Source organism: Dromiciops gliroides, chromosome 2, assembly GCF_019393635.1.
Source record: "Dromiciops gliroides isolate mDroGli1 chromosome 2, mDroGli1.pri, whole genome shotgun sequence".
Lineage (NCBI taxonomy): Eukaryota > Metazoa > Chordata > Mammalia > Microbiotheria > Microbiotheriidae > Dromiciops > Dromiciops gliroides.
The window spans coordinates 100,816,440-100,836,277 of record NC_057862.1 but is presented as its reverse complement, the minus strand read 5'-3'; the positions used below and the strand labels follow the sequence as shown (position 1 = coordinate 100,836,277).

General features: G+C 36.8%; 1 protein-coding gene across 4 annotated transcripts in view; it reads right to left on the bottom strand.

The window, feature by feature from the left end:
• GPAM (glycerol-3-phosphate acyltransferase, mitochondrial) overlaps positions 1–19,838 on the bottom strand; it is a 71,458-nt gene that overhangs the window by 11,164 nt on the left and 40,456 nt on the right. For all 4 annotated transcript variants that reach the window (XM_043985130.1, XM_043985132.1, XM_043985131.1 and 1 more), the window contains exons 7-17: positions 17,879–18,028; positions 14,718–14,814; positions 14,159–14,295; positions 12,935–13,034; positions 10,903–11,115; positions 7,689–7,802; positions 6,509–6,594; positions 5,497–5,615; positions 2,770–2,840; positions 1,654–1,918; positions 744–886 (exon numbers count right to left, since the gene is read on the bottom strand). In XM_043985130.1, coding sequence (XP_043841065.1) covers positions 744–886; positions 1,654–1,918; positions 2,770–2,840; positions 5,497–5,615; positions 6,509–6,594; positions 7,689–7,802; positions 10,903–11,115; positions 12,935–13,034; positions 14,159–14,295; positions 14,718–14,814; positions 17,879–18,028 — 1,495 coding nt within the window. The remainder of the gene's footprint in view (positions 1–743; positions 887–1,653; positions 1,919–2,769; positions 2,841–5,496; positions 5,616–6,508; positions 6,595–7,688; positions 7,803–10,902; positions 11,116–12,934; positions 13,035–14,158; positions 14,296–14,717; positions 14,815–17,878; positions 18,029–19,838) is intronic.

Sequence of the window (19,838 nt, the reverse complement as noted above, 5' to 3'; positions counted from 1 at the left end):
GAGAAAGGAAAGGAGGGAAAAGGAGGGGAAAGGAAGGAAAAGGAAAGGGTCATTGTTCTCAATAAACCTGTGTTTGAGTGGGGAAAACATGTAACTAGGTACATACAAAATAAAGAGCAAAAAGAAAAGTTATATCTCAAGAGTAGCAGGCACTAAGCAACAAGGGGCACACAAAAAAGGCTTCTTGCAAAAGGACTTGAGCTGAACTTAAAAGAAACCAGGAAAATCAGGAAGTAGGTGAAAAGAAAGAGAATTCCAGGTATGGGAGATGGGATGTCAACTGCAAGGAATAGCAAGGAGGCTAGTATAGCTGTATCATAGAATTCATGTAGAGGAATAAAATCTGGAAAAGTGTGAACGGGCCAAGTTTCATTAACAGAGGATTTTATATTTGATTCCAAAGGTGATCTATCATTAGGCTGTATTTCCAGAATGCTGGCAGAGTTCAAGGGCTGATGGCATAGCCCTCAGGAACCTAGTCACCACCAAACCACAAAAAGGCATTAAAATAGGATTTTATTAGAGGGAAAATATTATAAAGACTCACTTGATATACCTTATCAATTAAACAATGATTGTAAACCAATATATACAATGAATTTTGTTCCTGTATCAAGATGGGAATAAAAAGCTATAGAATCGAGGAAAAACTATTAAGAAAAAGACTGCAATAATCTTTTCAAGAACATTTTCAAGGATAGGAAATAAATAGGAGCAGATTCTATGATTAAATGTTCACTTACTAGTGATATGGTGCCTTCATTAGAAAGCAGATAACATAAGCCAGCAGCCTTACGGACAAGCTGTTCCTGGCTAATCATGCTGGGTGATACACCCCCAGTACCCCCAGAGCACCTTTTATTCAGGATGGCGTAAAGGCTGCAAGCTAAACAAACAAAAGCAAAAATGAGAAACAGGAGCTTGATTTTTCTAAGAGAAACTTAGAGAAGGAATACAAGATTAACCCTTTGCCCTAATAATATAACTAAGCTGGCCAACTGTTTAAATGTCTAAAATAGGACAAGATATTAACTGCAAACTAATGTTACTTAAGAAAATGGTCTCCAGAGAAATATTTATTGAATTTTAAGTGAATCCACCCCCCTACCCCCCCCCACCCCCATGCCCAGACACATCTTTTCTGGGTTCCCACCCCACTCCATGAAGCCTGCCTTCCCCAAACACTTCAGCCTATACTAAGCTAGTATGGATGGCTACAGAAGCCCCTTCCAATTCTGTTCCTATGAACTTCCCCTTCTCTTAACTTCTGTTACACATATTATCTGTCTTATATATGTAGGTATTTCGTCATATTCTACCTGACACTGTTATTTAAATGTTTTGTATATGTACTTATGGTTTTGTCTTCACAACAAAAATGAAAGCTCTTGGAGAACAGGTTTGCTGTTTCCCTCTCTATTTCGATCAGTGCACATCATAGTACTCTGTATACAGTGGGTGTTGAATAAATATTTGTTGACTAAGTGAATTAAACACTATATGAGGTTTTTTTCAGCCCAGTTCTACCACAGAGAGACAACATCTAATTACCTATCTTGTTTGTTTTTTTTTTTCAAACCGCGAAGTTTTGTTCTGACACTTAAAACTTGGTCTTCCCTAGTATTAGTTAATATGTGCCATAGAACTACAAACCCATAATGGCCTCCATGAAAAAGACGTGTAGCACCCCATTGCTGTAGAAATTAAGTTCAAAAACAGAAGGAATAGTTGTGCTTGGAGTAATGAAGAATTCATCATTTCGGCTGGTGTTGGTAATGGTTACACAGTTTCCCAGAAGCTGTATTGCATGCATGACAACATCTTCTGAATTTCCTGAGAACCCCAGATCAAAATCCCGAGCCAGTACTTCCTCCTTCATAATGAAAAAGTCTTCTACCAATGTAGAAAGATCAATTCCCTGTAGGAACAAAAAAAAAAGCTTCATCAAAATTAAGGTAACTGCCTAGAAAAAGTCAAGATGCCAAAACTATTTCGAGAGTGATATTTTTGGGGGGCAGCTAGGTGGCGCAGTGGATAAAGCACCAGCCCTGGATTCAGGAGGACCTGAGTTCAAATCCAGCCTCAGACACTTGACACTTACTAGCTGTGCGACCCTCGGCAAGTCACTTAACCCTCAATGCCCCACCCAAAGAACAAAAGAGTGGTTTTTTTTGTCCTGTCATCCTTATGTAAAGAGCAACCATTCCTCACCATTAGGACACAGAGAAATAGGGTCAAATAACATTAAAAAAAAAACAAACCCAAGGCCTGCAAATTTTCATAGAGCTAGGTCACAAGGCAGGCAAAATATTAAAAGTGTAGGTCACCCACAAGGTCACAGATGGAAGGTCCATTGGCTAGTTACATGTCACTGGAATACAGATTAAAAATACTTAAGATTAACAAAGGGAAAAACACTATTTTAAAACAATCTGATCTTTGGGTGGTATTTTCCTTGATTTGAGAACAGTAAAATGTAAATTCAAGTAGCTTCCCAACTATGAATATTAACAATGAATTCTATATAACTTTTTCAATACTTAGCATCTATCATACACAAAAAGCACATGATTTTATATTCTGTTCCACATGCACACTGTGCATTTCTCCAACATGACAACTCCTTGGAGACCCAAAACTTGTCTTACTCTTGCCTTTTGTACCTCACAGCCCCTAATACAGCAGATGTTCAATTAAGTATCTGTTAATTGATGATAAAACTCTCACAAATATTTTATAATATACTTCTCTAAAACATCACGGACTTACCTGCCGGTGTCTATAGAGTAGTAAACAGGCCACGATGTGTGTTGACATAACAGCACATGACTTATTAGCAGCTAAAAAAAAAAACAAAAAAAAGGCTAAAGTTTTCTACCATAACTTGGACAACATTTGTTGTTGTTCAGTCCTTCAGTCATGTCTGACTCTTCATGACCCCATGGATCACTGATGTCCATGGGGTTTTCTTGGCAAAGATACTAGAGTGGTTTGCCATTTCCTTCCCAAGTAGATCCTTTTGTCAGGAAATCAGAGGTTAAGTGACTTGCCCAGGGTCACACAGCTAGGAAGTCGATCTGAAGCTGGATTTGAACTCAGGTCTTCCTGACTCGATAACTAGTGTTCTGTCCACTGAAGCACCAGCTGCTTCTTAACTTAGAAAACATCCGTGCCTTAAATAAATATTTAAGGATGAGAAACAAGCCATTTGCAAATTTACTCTAACTGTATCATTGATATGTTCTGTGTGTACACTAGAGCCTAGCTATAAAATACTCTTCAATATAGAGAATAGTTAGGCATGTAGCAAATCCAATATAGACTCCCATTAATATGAGGTTTCCCCCCTAATACATCCCCAAATTGAAGGACAGTTTCACTAACAAAGCAATCCCACAGGCCTTTGTACTCCTCTCACACAGGTCCTATATTCTAATTGGTGGCATAATTATATTTATATTACTTGAATTTCCTCACTTAGATTATAAACTCCTTGAATCCTAATGCGGTGTGTCCTGTTTCCTTTTACAGGCTTAAGAAAGTATGAAGTACATAGTAAGGCTTAGTAAATGAATGACAATAATCCATACATATTAAGTGGTTTACAAAGCCTTTTCTTAACAACCTTAAGTGATAACCTCTAGACGTCAGTTTATAGTACTCTTTGAACTGGTGAGGTGCCTTGGTCATCACTAGAAATTAGCTGAGCTAGGCCTTCAATTTAGGCCTCCTGATTCCAATTCCAGTGCTCTTTCCAATATACCATACTATCCCTCCAAAATAATCAATACAGGAAGAAGGCTTACTGGGGGTTTAATCCTTCATGCAATGTTACTTGCCCCCAGACTCTCATCTACTTCAATTATACCTCCCTGTCTTCACCATTCTTCCAGTTATACCCTGCTGTTTAGATTTTGATTAACATATTATTGTAATTCATAAAAGAATGTCTGGAGTAATGTGCAAAAAAACCCATAAATTATAAATCAAACAGCTAAGTGAACATGCAAGGATGGAAAATAAGGGCATTATCAGAAAGTATTCAAGATATCAAATGGATCAAATTAACAGTCTTCACTTATCCTAAGCAATGGTAGATCAGAAGTTTATAACATATCCAGTAATGTTTTTCAGATTGTTTTCTGAACGTAACTATTTGTAAATTTCTTTTAAACCAAGTCCCTTCCATTCTTTTCCAGACCTTTACTATTAATGATGATCAAAGTCACAAAAGCAATGTTACAAGCATCATCAAGAAGTTCTTTTTTAAATTCTCCATTTTCTACTCACCCTAATTTCCTTTATGTATATTAATTTAAAGCCTTCTTCAAAAGCCGTAAAAAACACATTATAGCTGGGAAAACTAGAGGAAAGATTGGACTTTATATCGCAAACCAAGAAAAACTCTCTGTTACTAAAAACACACAGGTCATACAACTAGAGGAAGAGGGGATGTTTCCTACATACATATATTATTATCTTTTTGTACATGAATAGTAATTTAGTAGCCAGAGCTATAATCACACCTGAGTATTTTGGTAGCATTGCTACATATGGGGAAGTCCATGACCCACTTGGAAGTAGGCTATCCCCATACCATCCCATGCCCATTCCCTCAATTACTTATGATATGCTAAGGTACATGTTTAAGCTCAAATGAAGGCTCAAGAGTGTCCTTTACTGTTCTGATGTGCTCAGAGTGCAGCTCAAATATGTACCATTTTGCTTGCTGTACAGAATTTGCTTTCTTCTGTCAAATGAACAGAAGGGAGTGAGAACAGGATATCCTTCGAGGTTACTGCATCAATCAGCATCAGACTACTCAGCTAGGTATAACAATCCATTAGAACCATAATTGATTAGCCAGTTGGTGACTGACAATTCAGCTGACTGGTGATGTTGGTGGAAAGAGAGCAAGAGGAGTTTCTTTCTGCTGTATTTTTATGTGTCTCATAATTTTCTGGCATCTGGTTGCACAAAATAGTTGCACTATGGTCATTTTAAGCATGTTTCCCTAAAACAAGATCTCTAATGTCAAATAGACCTAAAAGCTCTAGGGCCTGAGTAAAGTCTGCAAATAAGAAAAATAGTCTATAAAACTAAGCCCACACAGTTCACCTCATTTAACTTTTACTCCAAGTAGGATGTCTTCAGGAAAAACTGAGGTGAGAAGAGAAATATTACATTTTCGCTATTTATTTATTATAACTTATATAAGAGGCCCAGTCACCGAATTTATCAAACTATTGATAGATCATGATGTGCTTGGTTGGAAATCTAAAGTAAATCTACCTACCAAACAGATGTATATAGTAATCTATATGTATAATTCGAATTTATATATGGGACATGAACATGATTTTTAACTCATCAAAAAAAAAGTTAGTTCCAAGAACACATACAGAAACATGATTCAGTAAAGCCAAATTAAATCAATTAAGCTTTGAAATAAAACAAAATACAATTCAGTTTGAAATGCTTTGATATTTCACTTACTAAACATAATGTGCTCAGCAAGATTTGCTATTAACTTCCTCCTGAATGACTCATCATTTGCATTTCTGGATTCATTAACTGTAGCTTCTCTACCTTCATGAGCAGCATCATCATTAGGTCTGAAGAAACAGATTTCAATATACATTTAAAATGAATATTTAATGAGTCACAACTTAAAAAAAAATAAACTTTTAAGTTTTGTTTTTATATGTCATGACTACATGTCATCTTCTCCTAGCACTGAACCCACCCTCTTGTTACTTAAAAGTTATACAAAAGCAGCTGATAAAGTGACTGTGTATGATAGTGTATGCAATTCCCCTTCTTACAAGCAAGCTTAAAAAAAGTTAATTTGTCTTATGCACACTGTTAGAGCAAGAAATAAAATGCACTTCAAGTTACGAGATATGCTAAGCCATCAACCCCAATGGATAATTGCTTCAAAATTTCTCTACTCCTAAAAACAAGATGCTTTTCTGTGTAACAAGCTAATGAATCTAGCTTTCAGCATTACACCCAAGAAACCTAACACATGTAAACTATCACGATGTGTCATTTGTCCCAGTAACACTTCACCCAATGAACATTTGCAACAAGAAGCAAACCACAATGGTCTTATTGAAACACCTTCAGAGTTCAACAACTCTGAAGTTGTCCCTAAAGCAAGGCCTTTTCAATTGCTCTAATGAAAAATGCCATGAAATTAAAACAGCAAGGTTCTTTTACAAATTGAATTCAACTGCAGCAAAATCTATTACTAGAACAAGCCACAACTGACATAAAGCTCAAATACTAATCTATAGATAATTCACAGAGAGTAATTAGCCCCTTAGTTCAAAAACATATTCTAGAAATAATAAAACATTCACAAGATGATAATGAGATTGAAAGTCTTATTGTGAGGCCACCAAAAATTATATGGGAAAGACAACACTGAAGAAACTTGTAAATTTTTTCTAAGTTGTTTTCATTCTTTAAGTCAATAATAAACCAAATATTCTGAAAAATTTACCTTGAAGGAAGTATAGCTGGTAACAAAGCTTGCTCCAGGGAAAGTGGGGCAGGCATAGGTTTCTGACTTTGACTCTCCAGGTATTCCTGTAAAATTACATCATAATTCACTCTCATTTCGATATCTGATTTTTGTTTTTAGAAAACAAGTTATATATTAAGAATAAGACAATTTTCCAATGAATCGTGACACTCAGCATAATGAGAAATATACCCACCTAGTCTTCCAAAGAACCATAAAAAGGACAAATTTGAATTAAATATAAAACTAAATGCAAATTAACATTTTACATTGCTAAATTAATTCAGTGGATTCCCAGCCTTTTGACTATGAAAACTCCTTTGAATGTCTAAAAATTCCATGGAACCACAAGTGATATTAGTCATAGTATTGGTTTCCACTTACTGAGAAAATATAAAAATGAGAATAGCTGGTGCAAATTTGGATTCATGGACTCCTCACAGTAACTTCACACCCTCAAGGATCTGTAGCCCATGGGTTAGGAAGCACTGACCTAAGACATCTTCCAAATCAAAGTGGTTGGAATTTTTCAGTGAATTCATTTTTTCCCACTTGATATATCATCACCTAAAGGGAATTTGAATTCCAATTTTTTTTATTATTTAGAAAAGGTACACAATATTAACAGTGAGAACCAGGATAACAACAATTTCACCAATAAACTTTGAGTACATGAGTCATATATACTAAAAGACTGATAAAGAAATACCATGTAACCAAATGCAGAAAACACCTTATAAAGGCTTGCAAAAAGGTTGGGAAAACATCTGTAGACATGTGCAACAGAGGAAAGCTGTGAATAGTCTTAACCATATGAATACTGAAAAACTAAGGATCGGTTATTATCAGGAATTGCATGCTAACATAATCTTGTGTCAAAGATGGCCATGGTGAAAGGGTCCCTGCCTCTTGGGTTCCCTCCCCATATCCACTACTTGTCTCTCATTCCCATTTCCAGCATTAGGACAATAGAACTAATGAGCCCTCTAACCCAATCTCCTCATTTTACAGATGAAGAAACTGAGGTCTAGAGAGAGTAAATGACTTGAAGCTGATAAAAAATCACATGGTTAGTGGAAGAGCCATAAGTAGAATCAAGATGTCCTGACTCTCAGCCTCACACTCCATCTTGCACAGTAGTTTGATGCTTCCAACTCACCTTTAAGGAGAATGGCTGTGCAAAGTCCACTCTGACACAACCAAAGTTTTTACGCAACATCCGACAGACTCCCCTTGCCACACTCCACAAACTCTCATTCTTCTTGGGTTTACCCTAACAAGTAATCAAAAATGACAGTCAAGAAAAAAAGGAAAAGGGTGGGGGAGGGAAGGAGAGAAACCTTAAAATAAAATTTTTGTCTGAACAAAGTAGCAGCTTTGCTCATGAAAATAAAATGGACAAGTTTAATCACATGAAATTAAGGGTTTCACAAACAAATCCAATGCAGTCAACACCAGAAGGAAAACATTTAACTGGGGGAAAAAATCTTCGCATCTTTACTCTGACAAAGGTCTTAGTTTCGAGAAAGACTAACAAGAAAGTGATTCAAATTTATAAGACTACAAGCCATTTGCCAAAGTTATTATAAGGCGGCATTTTTTAGGGGAAAAAATCCAAGCCATTGATAGCCGCAGGAAATAATGTTCCAACTAATTAATGATTAGATAAATTCAAATTTAAAGCAACTCTGAGAGGATTCTATCTCACTAGCAAAATGAACAAAAATGTTAAATGACAAATGCTGGAGAGGCTGCAAGAAAACAGGTGTAGTTGATGAACAGTAAATTGGTCCAATTATTCTGTAAAGCTATTTGGAACTATTCCCCCAAAAGTTACAAAACTGTGCATACCTTCTGATTCAGGTTCTATCCATATAAATATATTTATAGCAGCTTTCCATAGTGGAAAACTGAGAGGGTGCCCATCAATTGAGGCATGGTTTAATAAATTATGGTATATGAATGTAATAGAAATCTGTTATACTATAAGAAATGATGAAATGGAGGATTTCAGAAACCTGGGAACGAAAACTTGCTTGAACTGATGTAAAGTTAAATGAGCAGAGCCAGGAGAATGATTTATACACTAATAGCAACATTGTAAAAATAACCAATTTTAACAATTTTTTTTTTTTAGTGAGGCAATTGGGGTTAAGTGACTTGCCCAGGGTCACACAGCTAGTAAGTGTTAAGTGTCTGAGGCCAGATTTGAACTCAGGTCCTCCTGACTCCACCTAGCTGCCCCAATTTTAACAATTTTAACTCCATTCAACACAATAATCAATCATAATTCCAGAAGACTGATAAAGAATGGTACCCACCTCCTCAAAAGAGGTAATGGACCAAAGATACAGACTGAGATATATTTTTGAACATGGCCAATATGGGAATTTGTTTAGCTTCACTGTGTATATTTATTAGGAGTTTTTGTTTTTCCTCTTCTCTCTCTGCCCCCCACCCCATGAAAAATGGCAGAGATAAAGGTAAGAATTTGATCACTGAAAAAAAATTTAATTTTAAAAAGCTAAAGGTATAAGTTGAAAAATATCATCAGGTGAAGAACCCACAAAATATAAAGTAACTAGAAGTTGGCAGAATATTTTTGAACATTAAGCTCTTATCTTTGATTCCATCAGTATAGGAAACTCCCAATGTAAAAATTCTCTCCATTGGTGCAGTCGGGATTTGCCTGGGACTCTAAGAGTCGAAGCAACTCCTCTATTTTCAAATACTTGTGTGTGTGTGTGTGTATGTGTGTGTGTGTGTGTGTGTGTGTGTGTGTGTGTGTGTGTGTGTGTAAAAACACAGGGATTAAACCCAGGCCTTCTTCATTTTTTATGGCTATCCCAAGTTTTTGGGGTAGAGTACCTCTAATAATGAAAAACCAAATGTGTGACAGTGTATTAAAAATCGGATAAAGAAAAAATTAAGACCATAAATGTCAAGCTGGTGAATGAACAATTTCATATGACAGATTAAAAAACCTATAGTACTCTGAAAGCAATTTATTTGGTTTTAGGTGGATAGCTGTTTACTTATCCCTCAAAAGTGTCAGCGGTGTTTGATCCAACATCTAAATGTACAAAACCTAAAAGACTAGAATAGTAGTTAGCCCCATCCTGACCTTTGAATGGAGTTTAACCACTAAATATCTAAAGTTTCTGAGTCATCAACTGTGTGATCCGATGCCCTTCATTAAGATATCAGAAAACTGGCACCTAATTGGAGATAAACAATGTTTAAAGCCTTAAAACTAAATCAGAGCCAAAGCGAGTCCCTAAAAGTGGTATAAAATTCCTTTAGTAGTGGCTTAGTCTTTATTTTCTCCTTATTTATTCAGAGCTTGTACAAAAACAACTCCAAATATAAAAATGAATGATGTCACAATCATACCTCAGACCCCACTCACCCTTGAGATAATTCTATACTCAGTCCCTCCAGGACTGCCACCCCAACAGCTGTAGAGTACAGACCCAATAAAGAAAAACCAATACAGGAAGTAAACCAAGCTTGCCTAGAAGTACTGTGAGACTCTGGGAACATTTCCTCAAAGACTTAATTCTACATCTACAACCAGGCTTGGAAAAAAAATAAGCCATGTTTTCTAAAATAAAAAATCCATGGGTTCTTTACACTGCTATCTCAACCCCTTGCAATCTGACTTTTGACTACAAAACTCTTTAAAAACTGCTTTCTCCAAAGCTGCTAACGATATCATCTAAATCTAACAATTACTTCTGTCATCATACTCCTGGACCTTTCAGTTTGACACTATTTAAAGTATCCAGAACTACCTAAACAATCAACCAGTCAGCAGTTCATTCTTGCAAGCAGGATAAAATACAAACTCTTCCATCTGGCATTCAAGGCCCTCCACCACTGGGTTCCAATCTACCTTTTCAATCTTATTTCTGATTTGTCACTTCAAATGGGAAAATTATATAAAGCACTTTGCAAATCCCAAAGTGCTACATAAACTTCAGCTATCGTGATCATTCATTCTAGAGTCAAACTGGATGATCGCCCTAACAAGGCATTCTATATCCCAACCCTATTCAATCCCACAATACATTCTCAATCCCGCATTTCAGAACTGGTCTCTGCCTTCAAGGCTACCTCCTTCATGCTTCCAATTCTTAGCACTCTCACTCTCCTCAAATTGTCTTGTGTTCGCTATCTGTATTATTGTGAACCTACCTCAAGTCTTTATTTCCACAGTGCCTATACCCAGTATAAGCTTAATAAACATCTGATTTGTAAAGAGGGTGTGTTCAGTACTTATTACTGATTAACACCAAGAGCATTAAGAGAGTGCCACACCCCCCCTCAAAAAAACTTCTATTTTTTACCCAACTTTTAAAAGATACTCTTACCAGTTGTTCACCATTGTAGTGACCTTCAATAATCCGCTCATAGGAGATTCCAACAGGGATTATCAAGATGTCAGGAATGGTATTGGTAGAAAGAGTATCCACTACCACAGACAAGAGGCCTGCCCTAGCATGGGAGGCTTTTCCACTCCGAGAACGTGTTCCTTCCAAAAAGATCTCCAAAAACTGTTGTTGTCGCAGTAGTTCTACTATATGCTAAGGCAGAAAGGCAGAACATTAATTCAAGATTATAAAACTTATCATAGGCTTTTTTTTTTTCACAGAACAGAACTACAATCTCATTGGTTTCATTTCCTCACTCAAAATGATGAAACCAACTATGAGGAGATTGCCTGGAATACTGAGAGGTTAAGTAGTTTGCCCAGCTCACATAGCAAGATGTGTCGGTTGGGATTAAAACCCAGGTCTTCCTGACTACCAAGTCAACTCTAATCATTATACTATTGACAATTAATTTATGCAAACTAAAACATTAAAAGATAATATTCATATGCTAGCAGAATATCTTTAAAGGTAATGGCAGACATATGAAAAAATGCTCTAAATCACTATTGATTAGAGAGATGCAAATTAAAACAAATCTGAGCTACCACCTGACACCTATCAGATTGGTTAATATGACAAAAAAGGAAAATAATAAATGTTGGAGAAGCTGTGGGAAAATTGGAACACTAATGCATTGTTGATAAAGCTGTGAATTGATCCAACCATTCTAGAGAGCAATTTGGAATTATGCCCAAAGGGCTATAAAGTTGTATGTACCCTTTGACCCAGCAATACCACTATTAGGTCTTTTTCCCAAAGAGATCATAAAAATGGGAAAAGGACCACATGTACAAAAATATTTATAGCTGCTCTTTCTGTAGTGGCAAGGAATTGGAAATTGAGGGGCTGTCTATCAATTGGGGAATGGCTGAACAAGTTGTGGTATATGAATGTAATGGAATTCTATTATGCTGTAAGAAATGATGAGCAGGAATGAGTTCAGAGAAACCTGGAAGGATTTGCATGAACTGATGAGTGAGGTGAGCAGAACCAGAAGAACATCATACACAGTATCGTCAACATTATGTGTTGATCAACTGTGATAGACTAGATTCTTCTCACCAATACAATGGTACAAGAAAGTTCCAAAGGGCTCAAGATGGAAAAGGATCTCCAAAAAAGGAACCATACTATTTCTTTTGGTTTTGGTACTGTTGTTTTTCTTTTTTGAGGTTTTTCCTTTTTTGCTCTGATTCTTCTCATATAACATGACTAATGCAGAAATATGTTTAACGTTATTTTATATATATATATATATATATATATATATATATATACACACACACCATATATATATATAGTATATATATATATACATATACATGTGTGTGTGTGTGTGTGTGTGTGTGTGTGTGTGTGTGTGTGTGTGTGTGTATGTATAACCTATATCAGATTACCTGCTGTCTAGGGGAGGGGGGGAGGAAGGGAGAAAAATTTGAAACTAGAAATCTTATAAAAACAAATGTTGAAAACTATCTCTACATGTAACTGGAAAATAATAAAATACTTTTATTAAAAAAAAAAAAGGTAATGGCAGAACAACTTGTCCTATCCTAGCCTTGGCAGGGCTGTAGGATAATAAAACCCACATCTGTCCAATAACATTCACACTTCTTTAGTTTGGTGGGGAGGGGAAGGCACTTTGGACTGATAATTATCAATGTGTGGATCTCTCATTGTGGAAAACTCCATTTAGCAATACAGATTGACAACTCATCAGGAACTCATAGTCTTAGAGAGTTGACTGGGACAAAGAAATCGTAAGACTTGTACAATGCTAGCATTGGAATCAGTATGGCACATCAGAGGCAAGCCTGAACCCAGGTTTTCTTGCTTCCAAGGCAGGCCCTCCTATGCCTTCTACCATACTGTCCCCACCTTACTTTAGTAAAAACATCAAAATTTCTCAAGACAATTCATAACTTTCTTCTCAGGTAACTGACATAGTAGCTTTAGAGAGAACACATACTCCATGAAGTAGAGCTCTGTAAAGAGTATCTTTTCGTCCATCTGTTGTCTCATCTAGCCTTCGTCGTATGAAAAAGCCTCCAAGCTTATGGATCAGTGTACTGTAAAAATGAAAGAATGTATCATTAACATTGGAAAGAAACAGAAAGGACAATTTCATCTTTCAAAACCTGTGTGTGTGTGTGTGTGTGTGTATCTTTTGAACTATTCTGCATATAAAAAAATGTTCTAGCTTCTAAATTAATATCTCATTTCAGTAACTGACATTACTCTTCATCAGTGCTTAGAGTATCACTGTTTACGTTTGAAGCTCTGTTATGATGGGTTCCAAATCAAAGAGGTCTACATGTGATCTTTACCCTCTCAAAACTGATAGTATCATTTATGCTACATTTAAATGTCAAATCCCTATGAGAGTTTCTGTAAAATATGCATTAGACATAAAATGCTAGAATGCTTGCCTATGGCAAATTTTGTTATAAAACAAACATTTTTATAGAAGAGCTCTATCCAGATGAAATAATTACTATCAAAAGTTATAATCTGGTATTTATTTTAACAATATTGTTCAATTCCAATACCAATTTATTAAGCCATATGCTAATGGGGCAGCTAAGTGGCTCAATGGGTAGAGCACCAGGCCTGGAGTCAGGAAGACCTGAGTTCAAATCAGGAATCAGCCATTTACTAGCTGTGTGACCCTGGGGGCAAGTCATTTAACCCATTTGCCTCGGTTTCCTCATGTGTAAAACAGGGATAATATTAACACCACCTCTCTAGGGTTACTGTGAGGATCCAATGAGATAACAATTAAAGCACTCAGCACAGGGCCTGGTGCACAGTAAGCACTCTGTCAATGTTAGCTATCATTATTGATTCATTCAACAGTTGTAAATTCACATCCTCCTGTCATCCACGTCACTCACAGAACTCTGACAATTTGGATGTCTGCGTGTTCTTTGCAACTGATAAAGGACAACTCATGTATACAGATGTCGTGCTTTTCACTTTGAAGATTTAAAGTTTAGGTTTAATGATTCAAAGTTATTTTCTTTCCTACTCGCCTTTTCTCCACTGATATATTCCCTAGGAAGTTTCAAGTTTCTATTTACCAAATATGTTATATAAGAGTTGTGCTATAAAATAAAGGAGACTAAAATAAAACTTCAAACTAAACTTGTAGCAGTTTTACTTTGAATTTCAAATTAAGCTCATTGATTCTTACCTGAAGATGGGTATGTTCAGGTTATTGCCAGCAGCGATGTATGGTGCTTTGATGTTATGGCAGAAAAGAACGAATGTGAGTAGCAGATAATCAATATGGGATTTATGAACTGGTAGGAAGATAAGAGGCAAATTCATCTGGTTGGAGGGGGGAAAAGATGCACAATTTTAAATTAAAAGGTATATACAAATGGCAAATTATAGCATAACATTTAGCACATAAATCAATCTAGGCTGCAACATTGCCAGCAGAAATTCATCCTTTCAAAACAGCATGGCTGAATGCTTTAAACAATACATTAAAACATTGAAAACTGCCATCTAACAATCACTAAGAGATGAAACTAACATCCCATCTAATCTAAGCTACATGCAACTACCAAAGAGACCTCCAATAATGAGGGATCCTACAAAAAGGGACATGCAGCCCCAGAAAGAAAAAAAAAAAAGGACCTTGCAAAATATTTGAAACTAAAAAAACCAAACTAGTGTTTTAGTAACTATGGGGGGCTGAGGGGAAAAAGCTTACTATAAGTCAACCAAAAGACTAATCCTCTTACTTCAGTGGCTGCTTTGACCATCTCAAGTTGACCTTTGTGAATCTGAACACTCCAAAAGAAGCTGTTGAAAAGTTTTAGTAGCACCCATCCAGTGAGCCTAGGAGAGAACAAAACGCTCAGATGCTCCACTGCTCAAATGTCACTCACACCAGTTCAAAAAGTACTTGTAATTAAACCTATCTACAAACAACTGGCCTATTGGATTGGCATATTAAGTGTCAATGAAACCCAGTATGTGTCCATTTGTAGATTCATTAATCATAACGGGCATCACATACCCTTATTTTATTTATTTATTTATTTATTTATTTATTTTTAGTGAGGCAATTGGGGTTAAGTGACTTGCCCAGGGTCACACAGCTAGTAAGTGTTAAGTGTCTGAGGCCGGATTTGAACTCAGGTACTCCTGATTCCAGGGCCGGTGCTCTATCCACTGCGCCACCTAGCTGCCAAACTTTTTTTGTTTTTGTGGGGCAATGAGGGTTAAGTGACTTGCCCAGGGTCACACAGCTAGTAAGTGTCAAGTGTCAGAGGCCAGATTTGAATTCAGGTACTCCTGAATCCGGGGTCGGTGCTTTAACCACTGCACCATCTAGCTGCCCTGGGACATACCCTTATTTTTACCCCAAAAGCCAGACCACCTGTTCAGTCCAAGTTATTGGCCTCTGACTGGCCTTTTCTGCTCTCCCAAAAGTCATTTATGTGATACAGCTTATCAACTAAAAGAGAATCAATTTCAGTCACATGGGACTACATTTCTGTATAATTTAGATCTCAGAAGCAAATACTACCATAGTCAACTGTAACTTCAAGGGAATATTTAGGTAAACACAATAATGACTCTAGTGTATTCTTTAATAATATATATCAGGCAAAACAGTTTCCAAAGTCCCCTTAATATGGAGTTTATACACACACACACACACACACACACACACACACCATTCATAGCATTAAATGTTATCTGTAAAATGACAATTCTCATTCAATAATGATTCCCCAAAATCTGGCTACAATGGTGCTTAGACAAACAGAAAAGAGGTTAGCAAGAAAGTTGGGGTAAGAACACAAGTGGCAGTCATTCACCTAGTGTGTTTATAATATTTCAGGCTATGTCAAAATATATATATGAGTCCTGTGGCAGAAGGGTATAAGGATAAACTATTGTTTAAAAATACATTTCAGCCTTATAATCTCTTTTACATCCATATACCCTCCTTTCCATTCTCAACACCGTCATCTATATGATGCCATCTTGTCATATAGGTCCTTAATATCATGCACTTACATTACCATGGTAGCCTTCTCTGATGTTTCTGCATATAGACTCTCTCCTCCTTTCTCTCCATCCTATGCCACAAGACTAATCTGTGGAACCCTGGGCAAATCACTTAACCTGTATGGACCTATTTCACCATCTTTAAATCAGGGATCAAATGGACCAAAAACAAAAATCTACAAAATCTCTTCCAACTCTGAATCAATGATCCTATAACCCAGTGGTAAGTGATGTTTAAAATCTAAATGTGTGGTCGCCTTAAATTAGAAGCTTTAGCACCAGTCTTTGGGCATTAAGCATTTATTAAAGCATACATGTGGAGTTGAGAAAAGGCCTATCTAGCCTAGAGTTCCAGCCTGGTCTGGGTCTTCCTCAAGTCCTCTGGCACGGACCAGCTTCAACCATGAACTCTTCTCAAACTGAGTGTGGAAGCTTTTTATAGGTCTGGAGCAGAGGCAGGCCTTACACACTGCTTCAAGCTGATTGGTAGGCGTCATCCAAATCCACTGGTTCACTGGACTTGAAGGTGGTCTAGAGTTCAGTTCAAAGTCCATAGCTTCTGAGAACAACACCTTCTTAAGGGCTAGCCAGATGTGGTGACAATCTAATTTTTTTTTTTTTGGTGAGGCAATTGGGGTTAAGTGACTTGCCCAGGGTCACACAGCTAGTAAGTGTTAAGTGTCTGAGACAAGAACTCAGGTCCTCCTGAATCCAGGACCGGTGCTCTATCTACTGCACTACCTAGCTGCCCTGGTTACAATCTAATTAACTTGAAGTAGACTTATCAGCAGTCAATCACACTCACTTAATTCAATCAGTTTAGATTAATCTCCAGGTGAGCCTCTGAGTATCTGCCAAATCCCATTATTTTCTCACAGGTACCAAACTCAAATAGAAAGGGATCTCAGTCCATGGGCCACGTACTGACTTGGAAAACCATAATTTAATACTAACTATGTTATATTATATTTTTATTTTATTAAGCATTTCCCAATTACATTTCAATCTGGTTTGAGTTATACTCAGGAAAATTATAGCAGAGGCATCAAACTTACAGATGGCAAAACTTATTGGAATGCAACATGTGTAGAATCATCTATAATGTTAAAGAGAACATTAGATCATTATTGACATAGGTGGGATTTCAGGAGGCAGAGATGGAAAGGAGGGCATTTCAAGGGCAGGGAACACTGTTAAGTCCTATACAAAAGGGATAGCAGTGAAAATGGAAAGGAGGGAGGATGCATGTAACAGAGATTATAAGGATGGAATGTATTTTCATATAATAGCTTATCTCCTCCTTTTACAACTTAACTGTCAATACTACTCCCTTTGTATTCCAGCCAAACTAGACTTCATGCTTTATCCCTGACAAGTCCCACAATCTCCTACCACCATGCTTTTGCTCACATTGTTCCCTATTCCTGAAATCTCTGCCTCCTAAAATGCCATCCATGTCTGTAACAATATAATGCTCCATTTAAAATTACAGATATTTCTGTAAGTGTGGCATCCCACTTTGAAACTGCAAATTTCTTGGGGCAGCTAGGTGGCACAGTGGATAGAGCACTGGCCCTGGAGTCGGGAGTACCTGAGTTCAAATCCGACCTGACACTTAACACTTACTAGCTGTGTGACCCTGGGCAAGTCACTTAACCCCAATTGCCTCACTAAAAAAAAAAAAAAAAAGAAAGAAAAAAAAAGAAACTGCAAATTTCTTTAGAACAGGAGCTACATAATTTTCATCTTCTCACCCATGACAACTAGCACATGTTCTATACATTATTGGAACTTGAAAAATTTTTGTTTATTTTGTCCTTACTAATTCAATTACCTGAAAGAGTCAACTCTGTCGACAACCTGTTTTCTTAATTTTTATTACCTGATCATTGCTGGTGAGACATTAGCAACCATTTCTTGGAGAATCTGCTTAGCTCGCTTTTTCACTTTGCTGATAGATTTTGATTGCTGTTGAGCAGAATCATCACTAGAATTCAATTCAGAAGCCACTTCTTCGATTGCCTCCTGTACTCTGATTTGAAAAATGAAAGACAATGTAACTACTTCTGTGCTACTTTCTATATCCAACATTTCCTAAAATATTCATTCAATTCACAAAGATGCAACAATATTCAGAATGTTTTTAAAGAGAGTTAACATTCCTTCTAGAGCAACAGAACAGCATTCCCGGTAAAACTCCTAAAGTTGTCAAGTAACAACTAAAGATTCTAATTTAGGTCAATGCAACAAGTAGTTGTTAAACACTCTTGGAAAAAAGACTGAAGGAAAAAAGAAAGGGAATGACTATCTGCAAGGGCAGCTGCAAAAAAATGTATGATCTCTCTTTCTGAAAGGTTACTTTGCCTCTAAAACTCCATTAGGGGGCACATGAATAAAATGCTGGATTTACACTCAGCAAGACCAGAGACCAAATCCTGTCTCACAAATTTCTAGTTATAGGACCTTGGACAAGTCACCTAACTTCTCTCAGCATCAGTTTCCTCATCTACAAAATGGAAATAATAATAGTATCTACCTCCCAGAAATTTTGTAACGGGTGAGATAACATGTCAAGTGCTTAGCAAACCTTACCAATCGATATAAATCCTAATTTATTCTTACTACACCGATAGTGTCAATTTTAAAAATTAAATGCAATTTTTTTTAAAATTACAGACATTTTTCCATTGTTAATCTAAATGTTAGATCGTCCACAATAATATCATTCAATAACTAAGTGAACACCCTGCTAGAAGAATTAAATTGTTTCAATTTGACATTCCCACTTTAAATGAAACTCAAAGGAAGCTAGAGCCAAATAAATAGAAAGATGGCTATAACAAAAATTTGTAAGGTACCTGCTATCTGCCAGGCACTGGGAAAACAGAAAAAAAAGTTTCTACCTTTGAAGAACTTAGAATTTGTCCAAGAGAAACAACATGTGCATATAAAGATATATGCAAATTAAACAAAAGATGATTTTGGGGAAAGGCACTAGTAAGGGAGGAATCATTCAAGGCTTTATGTAGAAGATGGTATAAGAGCCGAGCTTTGAAAGAGAGGAAAGGATTTTATGATGAAGAGCTTCCAGGCACATGGAATGGACAACTTTAAGACTTTTGCAAGAGAAGAGAGAATATCATGTATAAGGAATTTGGCTGGACTGCTGTGTACATAAACAAGACTGACAGGTAGTAAGGCCAGAAGTAAGGAGTTAGGGTCAGGTTGTAAAAAATTTTAAATGCTTGATACTTGAAGTAGTAGGGACCCCCTTCCACAATGTACTGAATAAGAAAGTGACATGATCAGAGCTCTATTTAAATAAAATCACCTTTTTAGCTTTGTGGAAAATGGATTAGAATGCAGAGACATGAGGCAGGAAGACTATTTAGAAGGCCCTGCACCTACATTAACCATCTGCATCCTATAAGCAGGGTTGATAAGGGCCTGAAGGAAGGTGGTGGCTATACAAGGGGAGAGAAGAAGTTGGATACAAGTAGAAAGGACAAGATTTAGCAAATAACTAGACATGTGGGGTGAGGGAGAGTGAAACATCAAGGACAACGCTGAGCTTGCAAACCTGGTTGACTGAAAGGATGGTGGGGCCCCCAATAGGAACAGAAAGGTTCAGAAAAGGTTAGGCTTGAAAGAAACAAAAATTAATTCTTTTAGGAAATGTTGAGTCTAAGCTGCCTACAGGACATCCAGATGAAAATCTAATAGGTGATGTGAGCTGGGAACACAGGAAAGAGTTTAGGGCTAGATACATAAATCTAGGAATCATCAATGTAGAGATCATATTTAAACTCACATAAGCTGATGAAGTCACTGAGAGAGATTAG